Here is a 27,120-nt window from a genome sequence, read left to right as displayed (position 1 = left end):
ACGTTTCGAAAATAAATAATATATTGTAACAATCACATAGGTTTCAAAAATAAATAAATCACATAAAGACAACACTCAGAAATAAAACAATCAATAAAAGGGAAGATCCATCATCTTTTGAGTTTCTCCCTCGTCATCATTCTCCATCACATTGTGTGTCCCCTACTTCACTAGTAGTTTCTCTCTCCAAGTCATCATTAGCGTCATGTTCACTCTCCTCACCGTCACTAGCATCAATCTACAATAAAAGTATTTCAAAATAAATAAATAAAAAAGATATAAAGTAATCCAAAAACAACATGATATGAAATAGCACGATGTTAACATATTATGAACAATGTTCCAATCTCATCCACCAAATATGGAGATCAACTAAAACCAAAAGCGACAAGATCCAACAATCACAAAAACCAATGTTAGCTCTATTCAAATTAGATTTCTCACATTCCGCACCATTGTAAGATACTACATTTCAAATAACAACAATAATTACAACACCAATATGGGAGTTTATCTTTTTCTTTTTTTAATTACATAATTTGGAAGCAGTTGTGGCTCCATATTTATTTTCTAGGAGTTAATAAGAAACATAAATGATACAAAATCTAAAACAAAAGTGAACTTGAATATATCACATTGCCAAAAAAAAAAAAAAAGGGTTTTACAATTGCCTTTTATGAGGTTTCATATTTTGAAACCATTGTATAATATTTTTATTATTAATCCTACAAGTTACATCTCTTCTAATGTACATAGCCAACCAATCATTCATCCATTAATCTCTCATTTGATTGATTTATTTCAAATTTGCTAAGATCTAAAAGGGCTTTTTTCTAAGGTTTTTTAATTAACAAAATTTCTACTTTCATTGTTGAGCTTATTAATTTTTATTTTATTTTTCCAAATTTTAGCTCAAATTGGTTTGTTATTGAGTTTTATTATTTTATTTTTTAAGGGCCAAGATATTGATAACATGATCATATTCAAATTTATTTTAGTTGGACTTAAAAAATATTTAAGGTCGTGGTGTTCAAAATTTTATTTTAGAGGGTCAAAAAAAATTAAAAACAAAATTATAATATATATATATATATATATATTATATATATATATATATATATATTTGCCAATTCAGGGGTTGAAATTATGTATAATATTGTTACTAAGATGCTTATAAATTAAAAGGCTCTCTAAAGGCCCAATTTTTTTTTTTTTTGGTGTGTGTGTTAAGTAATTTGAAGAAGGCAATATGCATGAATGAAGGCCCACGTTTATGTTTTAATGTGGGTGCAATTGAATGACGTCTGCTTGAATAGAAAATTTTAATGCTTTTTATTTAGAGAAATGCTAACGAATGTCCTTAGGGTATTGGTTAATAATCCATTTAAAAAAGTTTTTAGAGAAAAAAATTAATATTTTAACAGTTTTTTTTTTTTTCATTTTCCATAACAATGATGTCAAAATTTTCCTAAAATGAATTATTAATCAATGCCCTTAAAGCACTCATTAGCATGACCTTTTTAATTAAAGGCAACCTAAATACTAATAGTTAATAACTTTAGGGGATGTTTGGTACATGCACTTAAAAATTGAAAATTGTTATTTGAAAACATGTGTAAAAATACGTGTGGGTGAAAAAAGTAGATGAAAATACGTGTAATGTTATTTAAAAATTGAAAATTGTTGTTTGAAAACATGTACCAAACACCCCCTTATATATTTTGAATTCAGCTAGTTGAGATATCATCATGATGACACATGGCAGTGGGAAAAAAAAAAAACTAATTTTTTATTTTTATTTTTTAATAACCTCAATGACTTGGGGCCTGTTTGGGTAAGGAATTTTCGTCACTCAATTTCCGTCACTCAATTTCCATCACTCATCACTCATCACTCATAACTCATCACTCATCACTCATCACTCATCACTCATTTTTTTACACTCATTTGGCAACATCATTTTTATTTTCATCACTCAATTTTTTCACACTATTCATGGACCCCACACCTGTCAGCCAGTACAGTAATTTTTTTTTTTTTTTTTTTAGCACCCAACTCACCGAAGCTAATATAAAAAAAAAAAAAAAAAAAAAAAAAAAAAAAAAACCAAACCGAAAGCCAACCCAGGAAAAGAAAAAGAAAAAGAAAAAGGAAAAAAAAAAAAAAAAAAAGACAACGCCAACCCAGAAAAAAAAAAAAAAAAAAAAGAAACAACGCCAACCCAGAAGCCAACCCAGGAAAAGGCAAAGAAAAAGGAAAAAAAAAAAGAACAACGCCAACCCAGAAAAAAAAAAAAAAAAAAAAAAAAAAAAAAAAAAAAAAAAAAAAAAAAAAAAAAAAACTGAAACGGCCAACCCAGGAAAAGAAAAAAAAAAAAAAAAAAAACAAACAGCCAACGCCAATCCAGAAAAAAAAAAAAAAAAAAAAAAAAAAAAAAAAAAAAAAAGTCAAAAGGTGGTCAAAAGTTGCGGCTGTGGGTCCCTCATGTGTGTTTATTTACGGAAATGCCATTGAGTTATGAGTTATGGAAACTGAAAACAGCCTTTTGTTGTTTTCAGTTTCCATAACTCATAACTCAAAAATCAGAGAATTGAGTGATGGAAACAGAGTTATGGAAACAGAGTTATCGTTTGGCCAAACAACCTTTTTACTATGGGTCTCACCATTTTTGAGTTATGAGTTATGAAAACAGAGAATTGAGTTATCAAAAAACTCAATCCAAACGGCCCCTTGGTAACTCACCTTTTCAGCAAACTTTTGGTCGCAAGTCTCCAATTTAGCCTCCCAATACTCTTTTATTGTAGTGTTAAGATCTCCATCTCCATCCCCCTCCTTTTTAACTCTTAGATTTCCTTCCATCCAAACCCATGTTAGCTTTGGCGTGCTTAAGACTCCACTACAGAAAATCTTCAATTTAGGACAGTTCTCCACCATTACTTCATCCAATGATGGGAATTTGATGATGCGATTCCCCAAATGGAAGGCTGTGAGACTCGGCAAGTTTTTTAATCGCAAAGATGTCAAATTATTGAAAGTGATCTCATCTCCTGCTTCTGCTTCACTTCCCTGATTTGCAACTATTTCTGTCATTCTTTCGCAATTCTCAATTTCAATCTTTCGGAGTTGCACGGCTCGCTGAGGGAGTTAATAAACTAATCAATTTAGGACAGTTCTTCACCATTACTTTATCCAATGATGGGAATTTGATGGTGCGATTCCCCAAATGGAAGGCTGTGAGACTCGGCAAAGAATCTAAGTACAAATGTGTCAAATTATTGAAAGCGATCTCATCTCTTGCTTCTGCTTCACTTCCCTCGTTTGCAACTATTTCTGTCATTGTTTTGCATTCATAAATTCTAATCATTTTGAGTTGCACGAGAGTTCTGGCTGTTGAGAGAGTTAATAAACTAATCAATTTAGGACAATTCCACACAGCTACTTCATCCAATGATGGGAATTTGATTGTGCGATTCCCCAAATGGAAGGCTGTGAGACTCGGCAAGTTATCTAACTGCAAGAGTGTCAAATTATTGAAAGCGATCTCATCTCCTGCTTCTGCTTCACTTCCCTCATTTGCAACTATTTCTGTCATTCTTTTGCAATCCATAATGTCAATCCATTGGAGTTGCACGAGAGTTCTGGCTGTTGAGGGAGTTAATAAACTAATCAATACATTAGATCTCCTTACTCTCAATTCCCTTAAGTAGTGGAAAGATGTGGATGAGAATGGCACAATATTCTTTAATCTGCGAATATCTGATACTCCTGCTCTTGCAATTGGAGCCTCTACATTTGGAATTTCACCGTTTCCGTACAACCACAGCTCTTTTAGGTTGCAATAGAATTCTGCTGACGGTCCGCCACATGTCTCATTCATGGCATCGCCCTCATCCAATGACAATATTTCCAAGTTCGGGAATTTATCCTGGGAAAATGCCAAAGTAATGAACAAATTAAGGACATAATGAGTTTAACATCCTCTAAAACAAGTTTGGGATTATATTATATTATATTGCAACAAATTTGAACAAGGACTAGATGTATCTAAATCATCTAGACATTTAATCCATGGCATGCACTAATTTAAAATGAATAAATTCAAGGGATATGGTTCCTAACAAGCTCACTCAAGCACAAAAAAAGTATCAGCACATTAATTAAAAAATTAAAAAGAATGAAATAGCCCAAGCAACATAGATAAAAGGACTGATTCAAGGAAAATTATTTAATACTTCAGAGCTTCCATTAACATGAATGAACTGGGTCCCCCTAGGAGGTAGCAACTCATGGTTTAAAATGTGATGCAAATTGATGTCCAATTAGATATTTTCAATATTAAAGCTAGAGATAAGCAATAAAATATTAAATTACATACTAAACTAATTGATCCAAGTTTTGTTTAATTTAAATTAGGACAAGACAAATACGATCTAGCATATCAAAAATAATAACCAAGAAAAAAAAAAGAAAAATATTTGAATACCTAACCAATGCACATTGGTTCAATCATGATGTTATTCAGAACTAACCATGAAGAAATGGGGAAAACAAACCACTCATATCCTATTTGACTTAAGCAATTAAATCAATTGTATTTTTGAAGTAAAGACCTTAACATGAATTTGCCAATACAATTACATTTTTTGTTAAAATTTGTTATTTCTACAAATTTAAATTCATGAGAGCTCATGATTTAAAATTAACTAATGGCAAAATACTAGGATATTACAAATTTTACAAAATAACTAATGTTTTTTTATTATAAAATAACTAATGTGTTAGTTTTTTGACACAGCTAAAATATAATCAATTAATTTGTTTATTTTATATATATATATATGTATGTATATATATAATATTTTTTATATTAATCACTTTCATTACCACATTAGTTTATAAACCTTTTGTTGTTAAATTGGTTACTACTTTAACATTTTTCATAACTAAACATATTTCTTTCCATTCAGCCAATGACATATCTTATTTAGTGTGCGTTTGGGAAAATCTAAAAATTTTAGCTTATTTGCAATTTCAACTTATTTTTCCTATTATTCATGGATCTCACTGTACTATTCAGCTAACTTTTACCTTTATATACAGTATTTTCAACAAATAGTTTTCAATTTCAGCTAAATAAACTATTCCCAAAGGGATACTTAGTGAATATCAATATTTTATCTTTCTTCCACTAGATAGAGACTAGGGCCAAGGGGGTGGTTTTTTTTCTTTTTCTTTTTTGATGTATATATTAGGGACTAATTTGAATTGGACTTAGGGAATAAAACTTGACCCTCTTCCCCCCAAAATCCCCACCCCCTATAGATTAGTGCAAACAACTTCATTACCACATTAGTTTATAAACCTTTTGTTGTTAAATTGGTTACTAATTTAACATTTTTCATAACTAAACATATTTCTTTCCATTCAGCCAATGACATATCTTATTTAGTGTACGTTTGGGAAAATCTAAAAATTTTAGCTTATTTGCAATTTCAACTTATTTTTCCTATGATTCATGGATCTCACTGTATTATTCAGCTAACTTTTACCTTTATCTACAGTATTTTCAACAAATAATTTTCAGTTTCAGCTAAATAAGCTATTCCCAAAGGAATACTTAGTGAATATCAATCTTTTTATCTTTCTTCCACTAGATAGGGACTAGGGCCAAGGGGGTGGTTTTTTTTCTTTTTCTTTTTCTTTTTTGATGTATATATTAGGGACTAATTTGAATTGGACTTAGGGAATAAAACTTGACCCTCTTTCCCCCAAAATCCCCCCCCCCCACCTATAGATTAGTGCAAACATCTCCATAAATTAGCCCAAACAACATTACAAATTTGTCCAAAGAACCACATATTAGCCCTTAAAACCATATGTGCATAGTGCACAAATCATCAACCCAAAAAATTTAACAAAAACTTATTACAAAAATTTATAAATAATGACCAATTGAACCACCATTTTCTCTAAAATGTTAACCATTTCCTTTTGTTCATTTTATAAAGAAATGAAATTATGCTTAAATAAACACATTATGTCATGTCATTGTTGCATGAGTCTATCCATCGCACATGGGCTTAAAGGATACTACATAATTTTTCCATTATGGTGGTGGAATGCAAAATTTTGCTTCAATGGTGTCTAGAATAGCAAATTAGAGGCCACCTAGGACAAAATTCTTCCAATTTAAGAGAGGCAAATTTAAAGAAATTAGTGAGATGTTAAACAACATATACTGATATAAAAAAGTAAAAATATTTGAAAGGAATCTGATGACCAATTATTGTTCACTGGCTTTTAGCCTGAATGACACCTTCCCCCTTTCATTTATATTTCAATTCCCATGTTTCAGGTTCAAACCTGCCTCACCCTTTCCCTTCCCAACAAAATAAAAAATTAGAAAGAATGTTCATAAAGAACTAGAAATTTTAAATGGAAGAAGGAATTAGAAAATAATCAAAAAGAGAAAATTCTTATTAGAGCTAATATCTAACTGTCTTTGAAGAGTCTTTTAACAAACTCATAACTACATATCCAATTAACCATTTTGTGCATTCAATATTTAACTGTTCAACTAAAAACCAATCCTAATTATTATACTTTCGGTTTTTTCTTTTTTTCTTTTTTTGGGGGCTGAGAAATTAAACTTTTGGTTAACACTAATTAATTACATGAAAGAGGAAAAAAAAAAAAAAGGCTTTGAACTTTAACGAAGGAGCATTAATTGATATCTACTTACCAAAATTCTCAATGATAAGGGTAAATTACAACTTACCCACTTGTGGTTTGACCGAAATTTAAATTACCTATATGTGATTTGAAATTTGGCATTTTATCCATCTGAGGTTGGCACTACTAGAGTTCTGTAACCCACCTATGGCTTTTCCGTTAAAAAAAAAAAAAAAAAAAAAAAAACTTTTAACATCAAATATAACATAAAACAGATAAAAAAGTTAGGGTTTGAAGATAACTACCTATCTCCTCTCTATCTTATCCAAGGAACTCATGGTCAAAACATTTTTAAATGGTTTCTTTTGTTCTAAATCTATGGATTATGAGTTTCCCAAGATGACATTTGAGCCAGTTTCTATAAGCCTCTGTGGAATATACACTGAAAATTAATGTTGGTTATTCACATTTCGTGTGCGTTTGGGATGAGTTTAATTTTTTAACTTATTTTCACTTTCAGCTTATTTTTGCCACTATTCATGGGTCTCATTGCACTATTCAGCTAACTTTTACCTTTATCTATAGTACTTTTAGCAAAAAGTTTTTAGTTTCGATTAAATATGCTGTTTCCAAATGGACATTGCATTTGATAATATTATAAATGCAACAGATTCGTGTATAAGTTTTTCTATACTTGATGCTTAATGTCTTTACTTACGTAGGGACTTTTTAATTGATCATTCTAATTTGGTTTTATGTTAATTTGTGCCTAATATTTGTGACCGACGTTGGCTTAGAGATGAACAAGAATGTCAATCTTGAATAAGTGGGTTCATATAAGTTTAGATTTTAGTGACTGATCTATCCAAGAATGAGAGGGTATAGGCTAGAGTCATAAGCTGCAATATGACTCGTTCATGCTGAGCCACATAAGTTTTCTAAATTGAGTTTTTGACCTTCAGTAAGTGCATGTACTCAAGCAATTGAAACACTTACATCTACTTTCCATCTTTTTAACTGTACAAATTAAGTTTCACATCAAATACCCCTGCTTTTTGATCAGTTTTATGTTATGTTTTGATGTTAAAATTGTTCTCTAAGTGAAGAGTAATAGGTGGGTTACAAAACTCTAATAGAGCTAACCTTAAGTGGATAAAGTGTCAAATTTCAAACCACAAGTAGACAACTTAAATTTCAGCCAAACTATGGGTAGATAAGTTATAATTTGCCCTAATAACAAAAAAAGAGTGAGATGATTTGAAACCTTAGTGTCTCTAAATTAGAGACATTAACAGGTGACAATTGAATTGCAACAAATTTGCAAGACCCTTTCCTACTTATTATCATTCTAATTTTGTTCATGTTGACATTTAGGCATGAAGAAAAACATGGGAAAGTTAACCATTCTAATTTTTAACTTAATAGAAATAGTAGGCAAATAATTTTGGATGTCAGAATATAATGAAAAAAAAAAGTGAACTCGTGTCAAAATATAAATGTTTAAGCTATTATGCATAAGAGTTATAAATAACTGAAATATTCCACAAAATACCTTGTTGAGATAAAACTCTTTCGTGAGTAAGCATGAGCTAACCAACTCATATTAATTACGGAATTATAAACTGCCAAGTAAAATTAACAGATCCTCTATGTCAAAAAATAAAAAAATAAAAAAATCCAAATTAGTTTTTTTTTTTTTTTTTGGGTTAATTTGAGAATCCTTATTTTATTCATTGAAGGGCATTTCAATTTTCAAGACCTCCATAATTTTCTATTTTGATTGCAATTCACATATAATGAATTTATTTGAGAGAGAATTCTTAAACAATTAGAATGTGCAGCTAGAATGCAACTACTAGGGACTGTCCCTCAGCCTACTACACCGACATATAATCCAATGAATATATATTTTTTCTGTATTAACAAAATGTAAAGACATGCAAGGGAAGTTGTTACCTTTTCGCTGGAAAAGAAGCATTGTTGAATTACACTAACATCATGGTCCAGCCCATTTGTTTCTTCGACGCTTTCCTTATTGGAACCAAATATTTTCAGTTTGTCGCATTCATAAATGGTCAACCGGTTCAACAACGGCCACTCTGAAGTATGCTTTCCTGGATAAAAACTTTTGAGCTCAGGCAAACTTCCAAGATTTAGAGAGAATAACCGTGGGAATACAAACAAAGTGGTTGTCTCTATTCCTTCTTCTTTTGCTATGATTTGCTCCACCGTTGCACAATCATCTATCTTTAGCATCTCAAGTTGCATAAGAGCCTTCGCCACAGATGTTGGAAAAACACTTTTTAGACTGGAACAACCATAAATATAGACAGTATTTAATTTCCCAAAGGTGATTATTCCTTGAGGATCCATACTCCACACGTGCTTCAATTTTCCTAGATTTACTAATTCTAAGGATCTAAGTTCAGTGGCTGCTATATCATGTGTTTCTTCAACATTGTTTGTCCGTTGGATCTCAAATACCTCTTCTATGGAGCCACAACTATCTATCTTCAAACGTTTTAGATTCTGGAGTGTTCTCGGCATATTGGGTGGAAGAATATTTGTAAGATTGGTGAACTTTGAAACAGTCAAATTTTCCAGTTTGCAAAAGGAATCTAAAATGAGTTGGTCAGGCCAAATCATCTTCATGCTATCCATCCCCTCTATTTCCAATTCCTCCAAGTTTGGAAAGACAACCTACAATTCACAGGTACACAATGAGTCAATAAACGAAAAATTAATTAAATTATATTCTTAATAACAAAGAGGAGACTAATTTGAGAAAGATGAAGGAAGAAGAGTAATAATCCCTTTCTTCAATACAGAGGTATTATCTGACAATGCAGATTCTCAATTCTTCAACATTTTAATCAATTATCATGTCCGTACTAAAGAATTGGAGATGAATTCAATTGAATTTCCTAAGTGGATTCTCTCTCTCTCTCTCTCTCTCTCTAACGAATTTTACTTAAATTCAATCATAGTATATTGCGAAACTTCCAAAAATACAGGAATTAAAAATGTATCCAAATTACTTTGTACACTTCTATAACAGATATTGTGTAGAACAGTCCCATTTAAAAGACAGTAAATGGTAAGGTGCCACTCCACTAGGCAAACTCATTACACCCTAATCTATGATAAGGTATCAGATTACTTTAGTTGAACCAAAGTTTGGTGCAATATAAAAATCAAGTAATTCATGTTCATATTAACGTCTAATCAAACGTGGTTCTGTCAAACATCTTATGGGCATTCTAAAAAGTCGGTGAAAGAAATATATCATGAAAGGTTTGGAGTTTGAACTAAACAAACAATAAGGAATTTCAAAGTGTTAAAATTTGGGTCGGAAAACTAATCAAAATAAACGAATATATGTGACAAAAGAAAATAAGCTTTAATACTGGCAAAAAAAAAAAAAAAGCAAAAATTGTTCTTCTGATCATTTGGTGCAGTTTTCAAAATGGAGTATTGTCATGATATCCACAATAAATACAAGACCTACTCTTTTTGTGGGTTTTTAGTTATAAGTTGTGGGAAACTTATCATCATTCAAGGAGTAAAATTTATAATCAAATCTTAAACATACCTTTCTGTTGAAAAGCACTAGATATTCATCATCAGAAAAGAAGCCCTTCAACTTTAGTAATTTGCTCATAGTGAGAGAATGAAGTTGTGCGAACATAATGTTGTCGTCACTATTAACCTCTATTTCTTCTTTTCTTTCTATTGCAATTATTTCGCTCATTTTCTTACAATCATCTATCTCCATTTCTTGGAGGTGTGAAAAGCATCCAAACATAGATGAGGAGAAGACAAATTCCAAATTACAACATTTACTCACTTTTACCACTCGCAAGTTACGAAAAGACTCCGCTGGAAGTCGAGTGTTGCATATCCGTTTCAAATTGATCATATTGCTTAGATTAATTGACTCCAAGATTGGAAAGACAGAACCGAGAACCCCCATAGACTTGATAATATACTGAATCTCGTCATTGCCTTGGACTGTGAGATGCTTCAAACTTTGAAAACCTTCCGAATCTAATTCGTAAAGAATATTTTTGACACCCTTCATTTCACGCAAAAAGAGAGCTTCACATTTCCTCAATAATACTTTATACCCATCGTCAGATTGAAGGCTTATATTGAGCTTTAAAATTCTTGAAGCATCTAACATTTCTCCTCCGTAGAAGTAACTGCCTATGGCTATTCTATAGCTTACCAACCTTTCAAAAACCATGGCTTTTGGTAAAATCTTGGAATTCTGAATATGTACGTGTAACATGATCAGGTGATACAAATTGTCCAATTCTGAGACCATAGCATTACTTCTTTCTGTGCTTTGTTCTTCAACCTCCCATTCAACAGTTCTCGGTAGGTATAATTCTTGTAAAATCTTCATATTAGATAACACATTGGGTGGAATGACTTTAAGATCGGAACATTCTTCCAAATCTAGCAATTGAAGGTGAGTTAAATGCCCTATTTCTTTTGGTAATTGTTCAAAAATTTTCAATGAAAGGCTAAGAATTTTCAAATTCTTCAGTTCTCCAATTATTGTTACATCCTTCACTGTACCTTTTAAAGTTAATGTTCGGAGTTTTTCAAGTGACAAATGTGATGAAGGAAGTATCTCAAACCATGTTTGAGATAAGCTTAAAACTCTGAGCTCTTTCAACCCTTCAAAAAATGAGATTGGAATTCCCAAAGTCTCTTTTTGATCGAACATAAAAAATAAATGAAGATTCGGACATTCAAACCTTTTAGGAAGGTCACAATCATCAATGTAAGGCAATGAAATTGCACGTGAATCTTCACAATTTAAACGTTCTTGCAAGTCAGTAGTATTTCTTATCATAAACATCTGCTTTTCTTCAGCTGCAATATTAATTGCTACATCACGAATTACATCATGCATTTTGACTGTACCATTGTAATCACCTTCCAACAACAAGCTAGAATCTTTGAGTCTTTTAACCAATGTGTGCACCCTACCTCTCGCAACCTCTATTTTGTCAAGGTTACCAAACAAGCTCAAACCCACACCATATTTTATCAAGTCTTCTACTTTTATGTTGTAATCCTCTCTATGTAGACTACAAAGCAACCATAATGACTTTGCTTCATTACTTTTCAAAAACTCGCAACTCCACTTTATACTCTTGTACACCTTTTCATCCATTCCAGCGATCTTTATTGGCTCAGACATTTTGAACATGTTGACTGCATCCTCCCAAACTTTTATATCTTTCTCATTTTTCAAGGTATTTGCAACTGTTTTAATGGCAATTGGTAATCCAGAACATTCTTCGACAATTTTAAGCATATTAGGTTGGATTTCAGGCCTTTTGGCTAAATCACCAACTATTTTCTCAAACAAGTTTCTCGCTTCATTTTTCAATAAAACTTCAACTGGGATCTGCTTTTGGGTATCCATATCATTGCATAGAACATTATAAAATCTTGACGTCAACAATAATTTGCACCCCTTCTGATCATCTCCAAAGGAAATCCCAAGATATTCCAAGTTCAGGGCCTCCCAAATGTCATCTATAATTATAAGGGTCTTCTTCTCTTGTTTCAATCGCTCACGTAGTTGATCTCCTCTTACAGATTCACTCTCCACCTCAAGTTTTAGACCTAATCGCTCCGCCATTTCCCTTTGAATATTTTTCAAGACTGGATCTTTGGATACAACTAAAAAAAGGTACTTGTCAAACAACTGGTCTTTCTGAGCTTGTTTTACAACTTCTTTGGCTAGCATGGTTTTGCCCACACCTCCCATCCCGTAAACCCCAATCCTAGTGATCTTAGGATCTTTGAGCGCTTCAAGAACTCCAGTTAATGTTTGCATTCTTGATTCAAAGGCCTCATACCCTGTATTCGATGTAGCAGTCCCTACCGCTTGTGGAGACTTACGATAGCCGACTCTATCGAACTTTCCCTCGTCCTTGATTTCCTTGACTTTCAATCCTATCTCAATTGCTCTCTTGCTCACTTGATAACGGGACTTCAAGTTAGGACACCACCCATTGCAGCACGTCATCTTTGCCTGCCCGTTATTTCTAATGAATTCCTCTGCCTCTGCTATGATCCCATCAGAACGGGTAAGCCATGTCTGAACATGAGGATGAATTTCCATTAAATTTCTTCTAGCAGCCGCAACTTCATTTTGTATACTATCCTTGGCATCCAGTAGATATATAACTTGGGGTATGAGATTATCAACATTACTTTTGTAGTGAATCAGATAATCCAAGTTACGTCCCAGTGCTGCAAGCACGCAATCGAGAATTTTCTCGCCGATTAGCTCTAGAAAATTCATTCTTGCAACTGGCTGCTGTCTAGGAGATACATAGTATATACGAAAGAAAAACCCAATAAGAAAATAGTGACAAAAACAACAGTTAAATCAAATTAAAGGAACCCAAAAAAAAAAAAAAAAAACCTTTCTTTGGATATTAATGGATAGACGGACGATGTTCTACTGTCTTCAGGGGGATGGTGGACCGAGATGCTATTTAAAACCTGAAAAAGAAAAAGAAAAAAGGACAAACTCAGTTTTGTCAAAATGAGCATCTTTTTGTGAATTTATTTCTGATTTGTATGAAAATCGTATATATTGCTGAGTAAAACAAATATACGAACATTCTATCAAATTAAAAAACAAAAGTTATAGATACGCACGTGAAAGATATAAGAATAAACAATGGATAATCAAGTAATGTCCAATTTCAACACCATTAATGTAATAATGTTAACAAACATCAAACTAAAATTTTCAAATAAAAATATATTTACAAAATCCATAATTTAGTAAATTACCATATAATTTTCAAGTAACCCAGTACCCACTTAAAATGTGTTAGATATTAATGTTGATATATCATGTTGAGTATGCTAAAATAGATACGGAAACGGAAGTATAAAATAGAGAACATGAAGTTATGTGGTTCAACCTAATAGCATACGCCTACGAAGGAAACTCTCAAGGGTTGCATCTTTATTGAGAGAAATTACATTTTATCACAATAAATTATAATTCATATTACACTTTACACTATAAACTTTTTGAATGAACGTTTTACATCCTAAACTCTGACCCTTGTTACACTTTGTACATCAACATTAAATTTGCTATTAACTTAGATGGAAATTCAAAGTTTAGGATGCTAAGTGTAAACAGAAGTATAGTTTAGAATGGTAAAGTGTAATTTCTCTTTTGTTTTTAAGGGATTAAGAAGACGAGCAATTTGGTCTTTTCACGTGATGTTATATTTTTCTATCTAAGTTAACAGTAAACTTGATGTCAAATTGTAGAGTGTAACAATGATCATAACTTAGGGTGTAAAATGTGCATTCAAAAAGTTTAAGGTGTAAAGTGTAATCGTAGTTATAGTTTAGAATGATAAAGTACAAGTTTCTCTACTATAAGAGAGTGTGGTATAAATCATGTATTACAATGAACATAACATGGGTATATATAGGAGGCTAAACCCTAAACTTCTAGTATAAGTAGGACACTTGTCTTCCACACAAAGTAGGACGTGCTTGGGCCTATTATATTGGCTAATGTCTATTATATCTCTAATATCCCCACTCAAACTCAAGATGGAAGTTTGAGGTTGGATAAGCATGATAAGATTCCCTAAAGAAACCATAAAGATGAAAAGATCAATTGAGCGATTTCAGAGTTTTAAGTACAAAAACAGAGTCCAAAATCAGAATCTACATGAAAAACTGAGCAAGTTAGGCCTATTTTGGAAAAAATTTGACTTTTGGTCACAAGTCAAAGTCAAAGTCAATGGTCAATCAATAGGTTGAGCCAAAGTGGTGAAGTCACAGGTCAGATCCGGGTGATCTAGGTCGTGTCGGTTTGGGTAAGCTTAGTTAGATGATGTGGCATTGACAAGGTGTTGATGTGGCAACACTATTGACATGATGATTACATGGCATTGATTCGACAAATGGCAAATGACATGGCTTAGATGATGTGGCATGATGATGTCATCAAACAATGTTAGCAGATGCTATGTAGTCCCTGAGTTAAGTGGTTGAACGGCAACCGCACATGTATAAAGGGCAAAATTTCCAAGTGGGGCATGGTGGCACTTTTGGCTTATGTTGGAGGCCAGATTCTAGGGTTCTACAAATCGAAGGGTGCTAAAGAGGACGGTGTGCTGCATACAGCTGATAGATGAGCTACATGTGGGTCGATGTCATAGCCTTTAGGCCTTGCATGGTGGCGCATGGATTCTGGGCATAACATTTCTTATAAGAAATATTGTAGACGTAACATTTCTTATATTATTTTGTTTTCATAGATGATTTCGGTCGCCTTGTATGTCTTTATTCTATGAAACTCAAAACTCAAAAGTAATAGTGTTGTATGCTTTCTTCATTTAAGAAGATGATAGAAAATCGTTATCTACCAAGATCAAGTACTTTCAAAGTCATTCTCAAAAAAAAAAAGTACTTTCAAAGTGTTGGGGCATTATAATTAACAAGAAGTTTATTTAAATCTATCTTAGATGATTATGGCATTATTGCTTGAATCTCATGTTCTCACACTCAACAGCAAAGTAGTATAGCTGTGAAGCATCGACACCTTTTTCATAACTTTTGTATTTGATAAATGGGTTACATACTCACACCTGTTTTGAACTCCAAATCTCCTTACAAGGTTCTCTTTAATACACGCACAAACTATTACCACCCTCGCAACTTCGGATGTACTTGCTATCCTTATTTGAGGCCATACAAGCACAATAAATGCATTGCATTCTAAATGCATTTAGACTACTTCTCATGCATGTTTCTAGGATTGTATGCATTTATCTAAAATTAATTAATTCGTATACATTTTATATTTTTCAAAACTATTAATATACTTAGACATGTAATTTAATTTTTTTAGCAAAAAAAAAAAAAAAATACTTCATTTAACGTGTTTGCAAAAAGATCAATTGTTATTACTATAATTTAAAGGATAATTACAAATTACTAAATAAAATAAAATATTTTTTTTGAGTTATATAAAATTGATTTCATGAAATTTTCTTTATTTTATATATATATATATGTGTGTGTGTGTGTGTGTGTGTGTGTGTGTGTGTGTGTATAGAGTTAATGATGCGGGAGACGTAAGAAAATTATTATTTAGTATTATTTATATTTACAAGTCAATTGTATTTTTATATTTTAGGTCCTAATGGTTTATTAGGTTATTAGTATTTTAATTCGAAAGTAAGGTTATTTTTGTAATAAGGCAATTAGGGTTTTCTAGTCAACTAAAACTAGGGTTTAGCAATCCTTTATAAGCAACCTATTGTACTCCTTGAGGAGATAGTTGATATTTTGATGAATGAAAAAAATGGTTGTTTGGTCTCTTTTGGTCTGGTACTGACTCCAGGTCCACCTGGCGAATCATACCTCATAAGGTTGCTTGGGGTTAACTTGAGACCTCAATACAAATCTAGGTACATTATTTTTGTCCAATTTCCTATATCCACCATCACTTGTTTTACTTCAAATCCCCCTATTTGGAGGGTAAGAATTAGGGCATTATCATGGGGCTAAATAGTTCCCTCTTTATCCTGCTTCGAAAATCCTAGCACATGCTTCTCTTCCAGTCTCAGCCTTTTTCTCTAGCCTTGATATTTGCCCCTCCTCAGATTGAGGAGCAAATGCCATCACTCGAGGTGCCCTTGTACTTGCCTCACCTCTAAAATGGGTGACACGGATGACTTCTATAACTCCCAAGGTTGGTTAAGGTGTTGGGCCGATTCTACAGGGCATTTCTTTGATCTAGGAACTATTTCAGATGCACTAGTTGATCCAAAAAGTTTTAGAGAGTTTGACACTCCTTGGTCGTGTGCCCCTGATCTCAGTGGTATTGGTAGTAGAAGCTCTGGTTCCTTTGGGTGGGGTTACTTCTCATCTTGTTTAGCCACCGCAAATAGGGATCATCCTTAATCATATCTACTATAAAGTAAATTGGTTCCTTAAACACCGTATTCACTATTTCAACTATCTTCCTTGGTGGCAAGTTGAAGAAATCTCTCCTAGACCAAGGAGGCATATATCAATCTACTTTGGTGTCCTTCCTATCGTGGATAATTTCTTTTGCTTTTCCCTTACTTTGAACTTGATCATCCTCCAACCTCTTGAACTCCTCAACTTCTGCATATCCCCTATAAGGTTCTTGGTAAGGGACTTTCTTAACTCGAAGCCCATAGAAAGGCCCACCTTGAACGTTCTAGCAGCCACATTTTCATGATTTCCTCTGATCTCATTATATAACTCCTAATAACGGTCTGATTATTGCCTTAGTGTTTCCCCATCTCCCATCGTCATGGTTAACAATGAGTCAATGGGCTTCGGTACTCTATTGCATGTCACAAATCTATCTCCAAATGTTGTCATGCGTTCCTCGTACTACCGGATGTAACCTTTATCCAACCCATTGAACCATCTCATTACCATCAGTCCAAGGCTAGATGGGAAGACTTTACACATAAGAGCCATATTTCTCGAATAGATGGTTATGCTCTGGTTGAAATGACTGACGTGCTCTATTGGGTTTGTCTTCCCATTGTATATAACAAAGACAAGTTGGACAAAGTAGTGAGGTAGGTTCGAATGCTCAATCTGCTGAAAGAAAGGTGAGTGAGATATTTGGTAAAGAGCTTGGCTCATTGCATCAGCCATTAAGTTAGGTGGAGGGGCTTGCTCTCTTCTTTCGTCTCATGTGCCTCCACTAACAGAGTTTGAAAAATCCTCTCTACGATTTCCAAAAGGACTCCTTGATCTCCTCCCCCTCCAATTTGCCTCTCTCTTAGAACTTGAGCTAGTTGAAGGACGTCTCCTCTAGTCCCTCATATTAGCCCCTCTTCGAACTTGGCTTTGCAGGGTTTGGACCTACACCTTAACTTCCTCCAATTCATCATCCTTGGTGCTAGCTCGTGAAGACACTTGTTGTTCTCTCCCTCTCTACTTAGAGGATATTAAGGATCCTTTACTACTTCTATGTGATTAGGTGGGAGATCACACTTCTCTCCTAGGTTCTATATTCACCCATCACTCCCTAGGCCCTGAGCCTATGTAACCTTCTCCCTTACTATGGTCTGAATTCCAAGCTATATCTCAGTTTGCCATTGGTTACTTTTCAAATGTGCTCTTTAGTCTAGAATAGCAATTTCCCACAGATAGTGCCAATTGTATAGGGCAAAAATTGAGTAACCGTTTGGGTTGGGCTTTAACTTTAACAACTAAATTATAGAGATGGGCTGAAAAGCTAATTCTTGGATAATAAAGTAAAAACTCAAATAAAAGATATAACCACCAGGCAAAATTGGAAGATAACACTACTTCTTTCTTATAAACTTTCCCCAAGGCGATCCAAGAAGGAAATATACAAGTGAAGAATGCAAATACACATGAAACTATTATAAGGCTCTTACAATCTTCTCTCTAGACTTAATCTTTTTCAGATCCCTTGCACATGAAGGGTCTTTTCCTATTTATAGGGAAATTGTAACTACCTTAGCCATCCACCTGTAGGGTAGATGCCCCTACTGGTAGGATACTTGTCCTGTCCCCATTTTCTTTCCTTGAGGCTAGGATAACTGTGTAATAGGTTGACGATACACCATTCAAGAGTGTCATTTAGCCATAAATGCGGCATGGCTAGTTGGAGAATTGCATTTAATATGGAGGAGACAATTGCTTTCTCAAGAAACTTCCATCCCTTTCGTCTGGGATTTCAAAGTTCTTCTAATGAGATAGTTCCCCATTGATTACCCACAAAATTAATGTACTTTGTGACCACACTTTGACCACAAAATTAAAGTAATAGTCACCTCCGCATTAATTCGACCCATTTGCTTAATGCAGTCACATTTATTGCTGAATGACTGACCTGAATAATGCTTTAAGCCCCAAGAATCCATATTCATCATGAAAAGAAAGGGGAAGGTGTCTGATGGGACAAGTATCTCACTAGCTCTATGGTGAGATAGGTTTTTAAGGAGGAAGGCAGAGGGGAGTATAAAAGAAAGTAAGACGTGGAGGAATGGGGATAGGCAATCTAAAGAGAGAAACAAAGAGCAAAACTGAGAGTGAAATTTATGCTTGTAACAAGGACTTGTTTTAGGAATAAAGAAGGGTTTTTCTTGAGTGTTCTTAATTAATATTTTGTGATTTCTTAACCTTGTTCAAGTCTCCAATTGTGGATTCATTCCTAACAGTACATTAACCAGACCCTATATATATATATATATATATATATATATATATATATGTGTGTGTATGTGTGTATGTATGTATGTATGAGTCGGAATTCGGTAAGGATGGAGTGTAAAATCATGTTTGATACCATCCAATAAGAGATTGTCACATTAGCTTTTTACTAAAATTCAATACATCTTACTAGACATAATAATATCTCAATAAACTTTTTAATAAAATTTTTATGTTACTTATCAAAAAAAAAAAAAAAAAAATTTCAATAAACTAATAGTTGAATTGGATTTTCAAATTGGTATTAGAATTGATTGGGTGTGGTTATGCCTATTCTTTAATATTTAATAGGATGATATGGTATGTTGGGATTGAAGAGTATAAAACTTGAGTTTTACATATATATATATATATATATATATATAGACACACACACACACTGAGAAGACGTTGGAAGGGTCAAAGGTTTTATGCCAGTGCAGTCTTTTTGAGTGGTCTCATTGTTGGGGTTTTACTGATTGTTCCTCTCTTTGAGTTTATGTTTTCTCTTAGATTATTTTCCTAATTTCCTTCTTTTTTGTTACTTGTTTTATCCTTTTATGTGTTGTTCATCATCATCAACAACTTATATTTTTCCTTACTATTTTCATTAATAATATTTCTATGATTATCTACCAATAAATATATATATATATATATATATATAAATTAAGGTCCAAAATATCACAAGTACAAATCTAAAACTAAAGTGGCCCTCAAAAACAGGCAAGGCCCAATCCGCCAACTAAGAACCACTTAAAATGAGTAAGAGGAAGCCCAAAATCATGTATAGGCAAGCTTTGGGGCTTTAAAAAGAAAGAAAAAGAAAAAAGAAAGCTCAACCTAGCCTTTGTAAGGAGAGTTTCCTAGGGAGCCCAAAAAAAGACTTAACCAAGATAACTTGGGACTGCTAGAGCCATGGGATCCTCGGGAAATGCAGGAAGGGATCAGCTAGGATTTGGACAGCTCATGGGAACATATTCATGGTCACAAAGAACAAAAACAGGCATGTCCCATCAGTCGCCTATGACTCAAAAAAAAGGCAGATGGCTTAGGAATTAGACTTCAAGAAAAGAAGTCTGGTACCTCGAGTAACGCAGGAAGGTGAACCATGAAGGAAGGTGGCTGGGGATTTTTCAACTTGACAAGGAAGAATCTACCCATTTAGAGAAAACGACAAAAAGGTAAAGCAGCCAAAAAGGTGGGTTTGAAAAGGAGCATCTAGAAGCTTTGGGAAGAGAGGATTGAAAGTCAGCCCTTAGGATCTCCCAAAAAAAGAAAGTCAGCTGTGGGCTTTTTGGGGGGAAACCTCAAAAGGAGAAAATAGTGAGAGAATAAGGAAGAGACCAGCCACTAATGTTGCTGACACAACATTGGTTTTGGTACTCAGGGTAACAAACGCAGGGAATCAATGGTACACCAAAAACCCTAAGAAGGTACTATAAAAGGGGATGAAGCCATTAGTAAAAACCATTCAACAATAAGGAATCAAAGCAAAAGGATCCTTTGAAAAACTTCTTTAAAATTCAAAAAGTGAGAAAAGAGGGAAAACACTGTGAGGGATCCTGAGACAAACACTAGAGGATACACTTGGATTCAAAGGGATTCAAACCTTACAAGTCTTAGAAGCCTACAAAGAGCTATCTAAGTCTGTGACTTTTGAGCTTATTTGGACCTTGTGACATATCCCAGTGGAAGAAGGGCCCAGTTTACCGAAATTAAAAAATAACGAAATATCATTTATTTTTCTGAGGATCCTTATTTACCTTTTTATTTTTATTCCTTTACTGTTCCCCAGCCATTTACTGTACAATATGTTTATATTTTATATGTATGAATGTGTATGTGTTGTAGGATCCATGTTTTGTGCACAACTTGGTTCGTAATTAACCCAACACAGCTGCAGTGAACCAAACCCAGTCCACCAAACAAGAAGTATAAGGCCCAGGATCCTTGTTTCTACTTAGGATTAGATACTATAAAAAAAAAAGACCCCACAATATATATATGCATGTATGTATGTATGTATGTATGTATGGGAGTGATTAACTAACACTTTCAAATGAGGTTCACTACATAAAAATTTTCAAGAAGGTTCCCTGGAATGCCAAATGTTCATATTCATGTGGATGGAGAGTTCATGGAAAACATTCAATTAGAGAGAATCCAGAGGTCTTGGGGTTATTGCAATAAGAATGCAAGCATGAAATTTGTAGATATTATAGCAGAGAGTCTAGCTGTACAAAGATTTTTTAAGTATTATTGTAAATACTTTTCCTGTAGTGATGTTTTCTAAGGAATTGGGTCCTTTGACGTGTGTTTTCCATTGAAGATATTCTTATTTGGTTGTCCAATTCAATACCAGATCTTGTGTCTTGGGTTGTTCTCTTTCAATACGTTGCTTTTAGAAATGGTACTTGACTACTATGGTTGGTTTGTTTATTTGTATTGATAACTTTAGGGAAAAATACCAATACACCTCTTGAACAATGGGTAAGTGGCCAAGACACTCCCCTCAACTTTTATTTTAGCAAATTTTCTCCTTAAACTTCACACAGCTTCCAAATAGAGGTAGCTATAGTTTGCCATTTAAACTCACGTTAGTCAATCACGTGTATGTCACGTGTAATAAATTTACCCAATTGCAATTTATTGAGCCAAAGAGAGAGAAAGAGAAATTAGGTTCACTAGTCCAGGCATTCACTAGAGGAGGATCTTTCAACCGAGCTGCGGTATCATCGAAATTCGAGCTCTCACCGCCAATCTAGGCTTTGTGTCGCCAACTGCTCAGTTCATTTGACAATCACTGCTTGTTAACCCATTGCTGATCTAGACTTTTTGTTTTTTTCCCTCCCTTTTTCTTTCATTTTCTCAGCAAAACAAACAGCATCTAAAGCGATAGAGAGAGGTAGCGAAACATAGAAGCCACGAACGGCGAGATCAGTTTTTCTTACACGCTACAAAGCATCAAAACTCAAGATTTTTTTATCCTTTCAAAAAAATTACTTATAATTAAGTTGAGAGAGGGAGTTTGGTAATCAATCTGTAGAATTGTATTTGTGAGAGTAGGGATAATCAGGAATTGAATTGGGTTAGTAGTGGATTGATATGATAATCGAAACAAACATCATTGGCTTCTCTTTTTCTCTCTTTTGCAAATGTAATTGGAGCTTTTTATTTACACATGACATGCACGTGATTGACCAACTTGAGTTTAAACAGCAGACTAACAGCTATCTCTATTTGGCAGTTATTGGAAATTCAAGGAGGAAATTGGCTAAAATGAAAGTTGAGAGGGTGTTTTGGTTCAAGAGGTGTATTGGCATTTTTTCCATTACTTTAAAATCAATGTGATTTGATGAATAAATCTATAAATTCTATTGTAAAAATGTAATGGTCTCAACAAGTTTTTAAGTTGTATTTGAGCAAAGGTATACTTTGTAATAAGGGTTTAGTTTCCTAAGTTTGATCCCTAGCCCCTATTGGCATGAATAAATCTCAATTTCTTAGTGTTTCCCCTTACCTTGAGGAGATTACTATGCCTACTAGAAGGTTTGCAAAAGAGTGTTCCTTAATTCTTTAAATGATGAGAACATGGTATTTGTTGCCATGAAATATAGACAATTTCTCAAAGTTAGGAAGGGTAAAAAGTAGAATAAACCCCTAGACCTACTGGACAACTTAAGAGTGAAGCTAGTTGTAGACACCCATTTAACACCAGATAAAAATCTTTAGTACCCGGCAGTAATAAGAGCATTTGCAACAGTGGAGCTAAATAGCTATATAGCTATTTTAGCTCCACCAAAACACCAAAAAGAAGCATGCAGCAGTGGAGCTATACTTATTTTTTTTAGCTCCGTTACTACAGTGCACATCTATAGATAGATGTGCATTGTAGCTGAGAGCTAAAAAAAAAACAATTTTTTACTCCCTGGCCAATTAAAATAATAAAAATGGTTCTCTCTCTCTCTCTCTCTCTCTCTCTCTCTCTCTCTCTCTCTCTCTCTCTCTAGAGTGCTGAAGCTCTCATCATCTCTCAGAACTCTCTCAACGTCACTCTCTCAAGCTCCCTCATTCACCGCCGCCGGCCCGACTCATCCTCAACGTCGCTGCAACCGAAGCTTAACGTCACCGACCCACCAGCCGTCCCAAGTCACCGATCAGCCTCAGATCCACGCTGCCATCTGCCTCAGACCCACGTCACCAATAGCCTCAAACCCACTTCTCTTTCGTTTTCTCTCTCTCTCTCTCTCTCTCTCTCTCTCTCTCTCTCTCTCTCTCTCTCTCTCTCTCTCTCTCTCTCGTTTTTAGCTCCGATCGGGTCCCACATTCCCAACTCACCTCGAATCGGAGCATTCCATTTCGCTTTGCACTCATCATCACTGTTTATGATCATTGATCGATGATCGACGCAGGTCTCGTCGGCCAGTACCGAATCGGACAGAGTATCAAGCATGGGTTTCGGTTTGGCTATGTTGATTTTTTTGGGTTTTTGTTTTGTTCTTCTTCACTGGTTTGGCTGTGTTGATTTTTCTGAGTTTTTGTTTTTTTCTTCTTCAATGGTTTTGATGGGCACAGTGGGGTTGTGGTTGTGCAGCGATTTTTATGGGTTTAATGGTGGTTGTGGTGGTGTGTGGGTGGTTGAATGAAATATTATTTTATTGTAGTGTTTATATTATTTTATTGTATTAAAAGGTAAAATAACTCCACTGCTGTAGGGTGTGAGGAGGTAAAATAGATAAAGTGACTTTTTGTGTAGCTAAAAAGCTAAAAATTTAGATCCACTGATATGGATGCTCTAAGGAGCTTGAACTTTTTCCCTTTTAAATGGGTTACACACACCAACTTTAAACTTCAAATCTCCTTACAAGATTCTGTTTAATACATACCCAAACTACTACCACCCTTGCACCTTCGGATGTACCTACTATCCTTATTTTGGGCCACTTAAGAGCACTAGCATCAGTTATTCTATAAATATTTTATTTTGAAACACAAAAAAGTTACTTTATCTATTTTAACACACTACTTTACAATACACCCTACATCACATCTTCTATTTTAACATTCATCATATTAAAATATTATAACCAACCTATTAAAATAATATAAATTACCCAACAAAAATACTCATTCATTTATTTTCTCTCTCTAAGTCTGAGCTCTCAAATCTGAAGCTTTGTTTCTCTGTCTCTCTCTTCCTCCCTATCTCACTTCCTCTCTCTCACGCTCCAATCCCAGTAAGAAAAAAAAAATCACCATCACTACAACCACCAAATTTGTAACCCAACACCACTTATTGCAAGAATTAAATAAAAATAAAAATATAAAGAAAGAAAAGGAAAAAAAAAAATATCAAACCTGTTTTTGATTGACCCAAGCCAAACTCAACCAACAACCAATATTAATCAACCCAACCACCACGATTCACACAGACCAAACAACAGATCAAGCAAAACCCAAAATCAACCCAAACTTCACATTCATCGTGACCACAGCCCAAGATAAATGAGAGAGAGAGAGAGAGAGAGAGAGAGAGAGCAATACCCAAGCTTTCAATTGAGAGAGACAGAGAAGAGAAGAAGAGACAAACCGAAAGATTAGAGAGTGGGTGAGAGAAGAGGCAAAAGAGAAGAAGAGTAGAGAGAATGAATGGGTGAGGGACAAATGAATGAATACCTTATTATTATGAGAGAGAAAGTTGAATAAAAAAATATTCAAAAATTTTTGCATTTTCTTATGTACCCTTCTATTGATAGAAGAGTACTGTAGCTCATGCCAAATATTTTTGGCTTTTGGTACACTTGATGAAGAATGGTTTTTGGTGTTTGATGTACTAAATGCTATAAATTTAACATTTAGCATACTTAATGCTAGTGCTCTAAGCACGATAAGCTAAGCCCCAAATTAATTCCAAGCGTATTCTTGGGCTCTAGTACCCATTCCAATGGATACCATTGTTTGGATCCAAAATTTACACTTCACGACATGTGGTTTTTACGAGTCCACCTTTCCATTTGAAGCCACAAAATCTACTTCATCCACCTTAGACACTTATCAACGGTGGGTTAATCTACCTATCACATCACCAGGCCAGCACTCCTTCCTTCTACTAAGCTATCTCTATCTGTACCTTAGCCCAATTCCTCTATCACACCCAACTCTATCGCCATTATTCTAGGTTTTTTCTACTGCACTTATATTACTTGTGTAAGTGATTAACACATTGTTTATTAATATAAAAGATAAACCTTGTACTTTATTTTATACAATTCAATACAAAGTCTTTCAGCTTTTAACAATTACAACTTTAACAATTACAATGCTACAAGCAAAGTACATAAGAATTAAATCAAACAACAACAACAACAACAACAACAACAACAACAAAAAAGAAGAAGAAGAAGGAAATATAGAAGCTACGTACCTTTGTTCAGGATACCAAATTATCAATGAAGCAAGAACTGACTGCTTTCCGCTGCGTATACCTCTTTTCAGAATGCTGAGCAATTGAGCAAGGACAGTCAATTTGGTAAATGAATAAACGTGAAGGGCAAATAATATCTAGATCTTTTCTCTCTGTTTTCTTGCTTTTTAAAGCAAATGAAATAAATAGCCAAATTGAAATGCAATAGCATCAACAAGGCTCGACTTTGGTGTAAGGTCTTCACATTACCCTTGGTGAAAGACACTAGCTATTATACCAAGGCTCGAACTTTTCCCCTCATCCACAACTCAGTTAAAAATAAAGAATAGAGCAACTAGACTCCTACGCGCCACAACGTTGCCAGTTGTTTTTCTGCCCGCTAATGGGAATCAGACTTTAAGTTGAAATGTTGGAACCGCCTAACACACTTTTTTTTGTCCTTTTTTAAATAAAAAAAAATTATTTTTTGGTAAAACCAAGCGGAGAATGAAATTTCAAAAAGTACAACAAAAACTATATGGTAAAGAGTAGGAAGTATCTTTTTTTCTCTGTATTTAGAAATGTAGTAACGTAAGACCAAATTGAGCAAAATGATAACTCACAACAAAAACTAAGATGAAAAGTTGGAAGTACTAAGTATATGGCTTTTTTTTTTTTTTAATGTAAAACCAAATTGAGGAACTCGCAATGAAGACTAAGATGATTTTTTTTTATGTGATTTTTTTTTCTCTGTTATAAAGAAGACGAAAGGTTGGACGTATCTGACTTTTTTTTTTTTTAATGTAAAATCAAATTGAGGGAACGACAACTTGCAACGAAAATTAAGATAAAACTTTTTATTTTTAATATAATAAGATGAAAGTAAATATCTATCTTTTAATCAGAAAAAGAAAAGAAAAGGAAAAAAAAAAACTATGATCTAAGTATCTGACCTGACTTTTTTTTTGGTTTTTTTTTTAAGTAAAGAAAAAAAAATGAGAGGAAGACACAACACACAAACTGCAGCAAAAGTTTGAATAAAATGATGTTGAATTTGTATTTCTGACCCTCCGCTTAATCTGCAAAACAAAGATTACTCACACAGTTCAAAGGATTTAATGCAGTGCTGATCTCCACATGCGAATGAAAATGGACAGTCACGCTCAAAACGATAAACAGATTATGATCTGAATTGAAGCAGATCTGACTGTGTGTATCCTCATACAGAAAAACAGGAGAAATAAAATTAACGCTAACAATCACTCAACAAAATTAAAATTCTATTAGGATTTGGTCCAGAACTTATAATTACACCATTCATTCAAAGAGTATCAATATAGATTTTTTTTTTTTTTTTTTGTCAAATAAAACAATAGAAAGTAAACAATCACAATCCTATTAATCCACTATTAAAAAAGAACAAGGATAAAAAAAATAAAAATAAAAAACACGCAAGGCAGTACAACCTTATCACCTTCGACTAGGACAAGGCGCCAGAGAATGCCTAAGCTTCAGGTAATATTACCAACACCACAAATACACGTTTCGTAAGAACTCTATTTTCTGTCTCTCCCTCTTCTTTAGTCTAGACTATAGATTCACATTCACAAGATCCAACTTACTATTGCTGATTGACTGAGTATGAGCAATTCAATCAAAACGTGGGCCCTATCACTTTGGAAAAACGTGAAATAATTAAAAAAGAAAGTAACATTATCAGACAACAGCACATAGGAAATTTTACCCGTTTGGATTGC

At 33.9% G+C, this 27,120-nt stretch overlaps 1 protein-coding gene across 1 annotated transcript; it reads right to left on the bottom strand.

The window, feature by feature from the left end:
- LOC115954172 (probable disease resistance protein At4g27220) lies at window positions 1-25,449 on the bottom strand. Its single transcript, XM_031072079.1, has 6 exons — window positions 25,385-25,449; window positions 10,265-13,022; window positions 8,629-9,372; window positions 3,371-3,925; window positions 2,743-3,123; window positions 1-238 (listed from the first exon to the last, which is right to left on the bottom strand). The coding sequence occupies exons 2-6, from the start codon at window positions 13,001-13,003 to the stop codon at window positions 137-139; spliced, it is 4,521 nt and encodes a 1,506-aa protein (XP_030927939.1). The 5' UTR covers window positions 13,004-13,022; window positions 25,385-25,449; the 3' UTR covers window positions 1-136.
- Between the last annotated feature and the right edge of the window lie 1,671 nt (window positions 25,450-27,120).

This window comes from Quercus lobata, chromosome 1 (genome assembly GCF_001633185.2).
Source record: "Quercus lobata isolate SW786 chromosome 1, ValleyOak3.0 Primary Assembly, whole genome shotgun sequence".
In the NCBI taxonomy this organism is placed as follows: Eukaryota; Viridiplantae; Streptophyta; class Magnoliopsida; order Fagales; family Fagaceae; genus Quercus; species Quercus lobata.
The sequence above is the reverse complement of the archived record's forward strand: the minus strand, read 5'-3'. Positions and strand labels throughout refer to the sequence as shown.

Coding starts and splice junctions, on each gene's coding strand:
- LOC115954172 (XM_031072079.1), bottom strand. CDS start 13,003: ATGAATTTTCTAGAGCTAATCGGCGAGAAAATTCTCGATTGCGTGCTT. Junction 3,124..3,370: donor CAGCCAGAACTCTCGTGCAA/CTCAAAATGATT, acceptor CGAGCCGTGCAA/CTCCGAAAGATTGAAATTGA. Junction 239..2,742: donor ACCAAAAGTTTGCTGAAAAG/GTGAGTTACCAA, acceptor CTTTTATTGTAG/ATTGATGCTAGTGACGGTGA.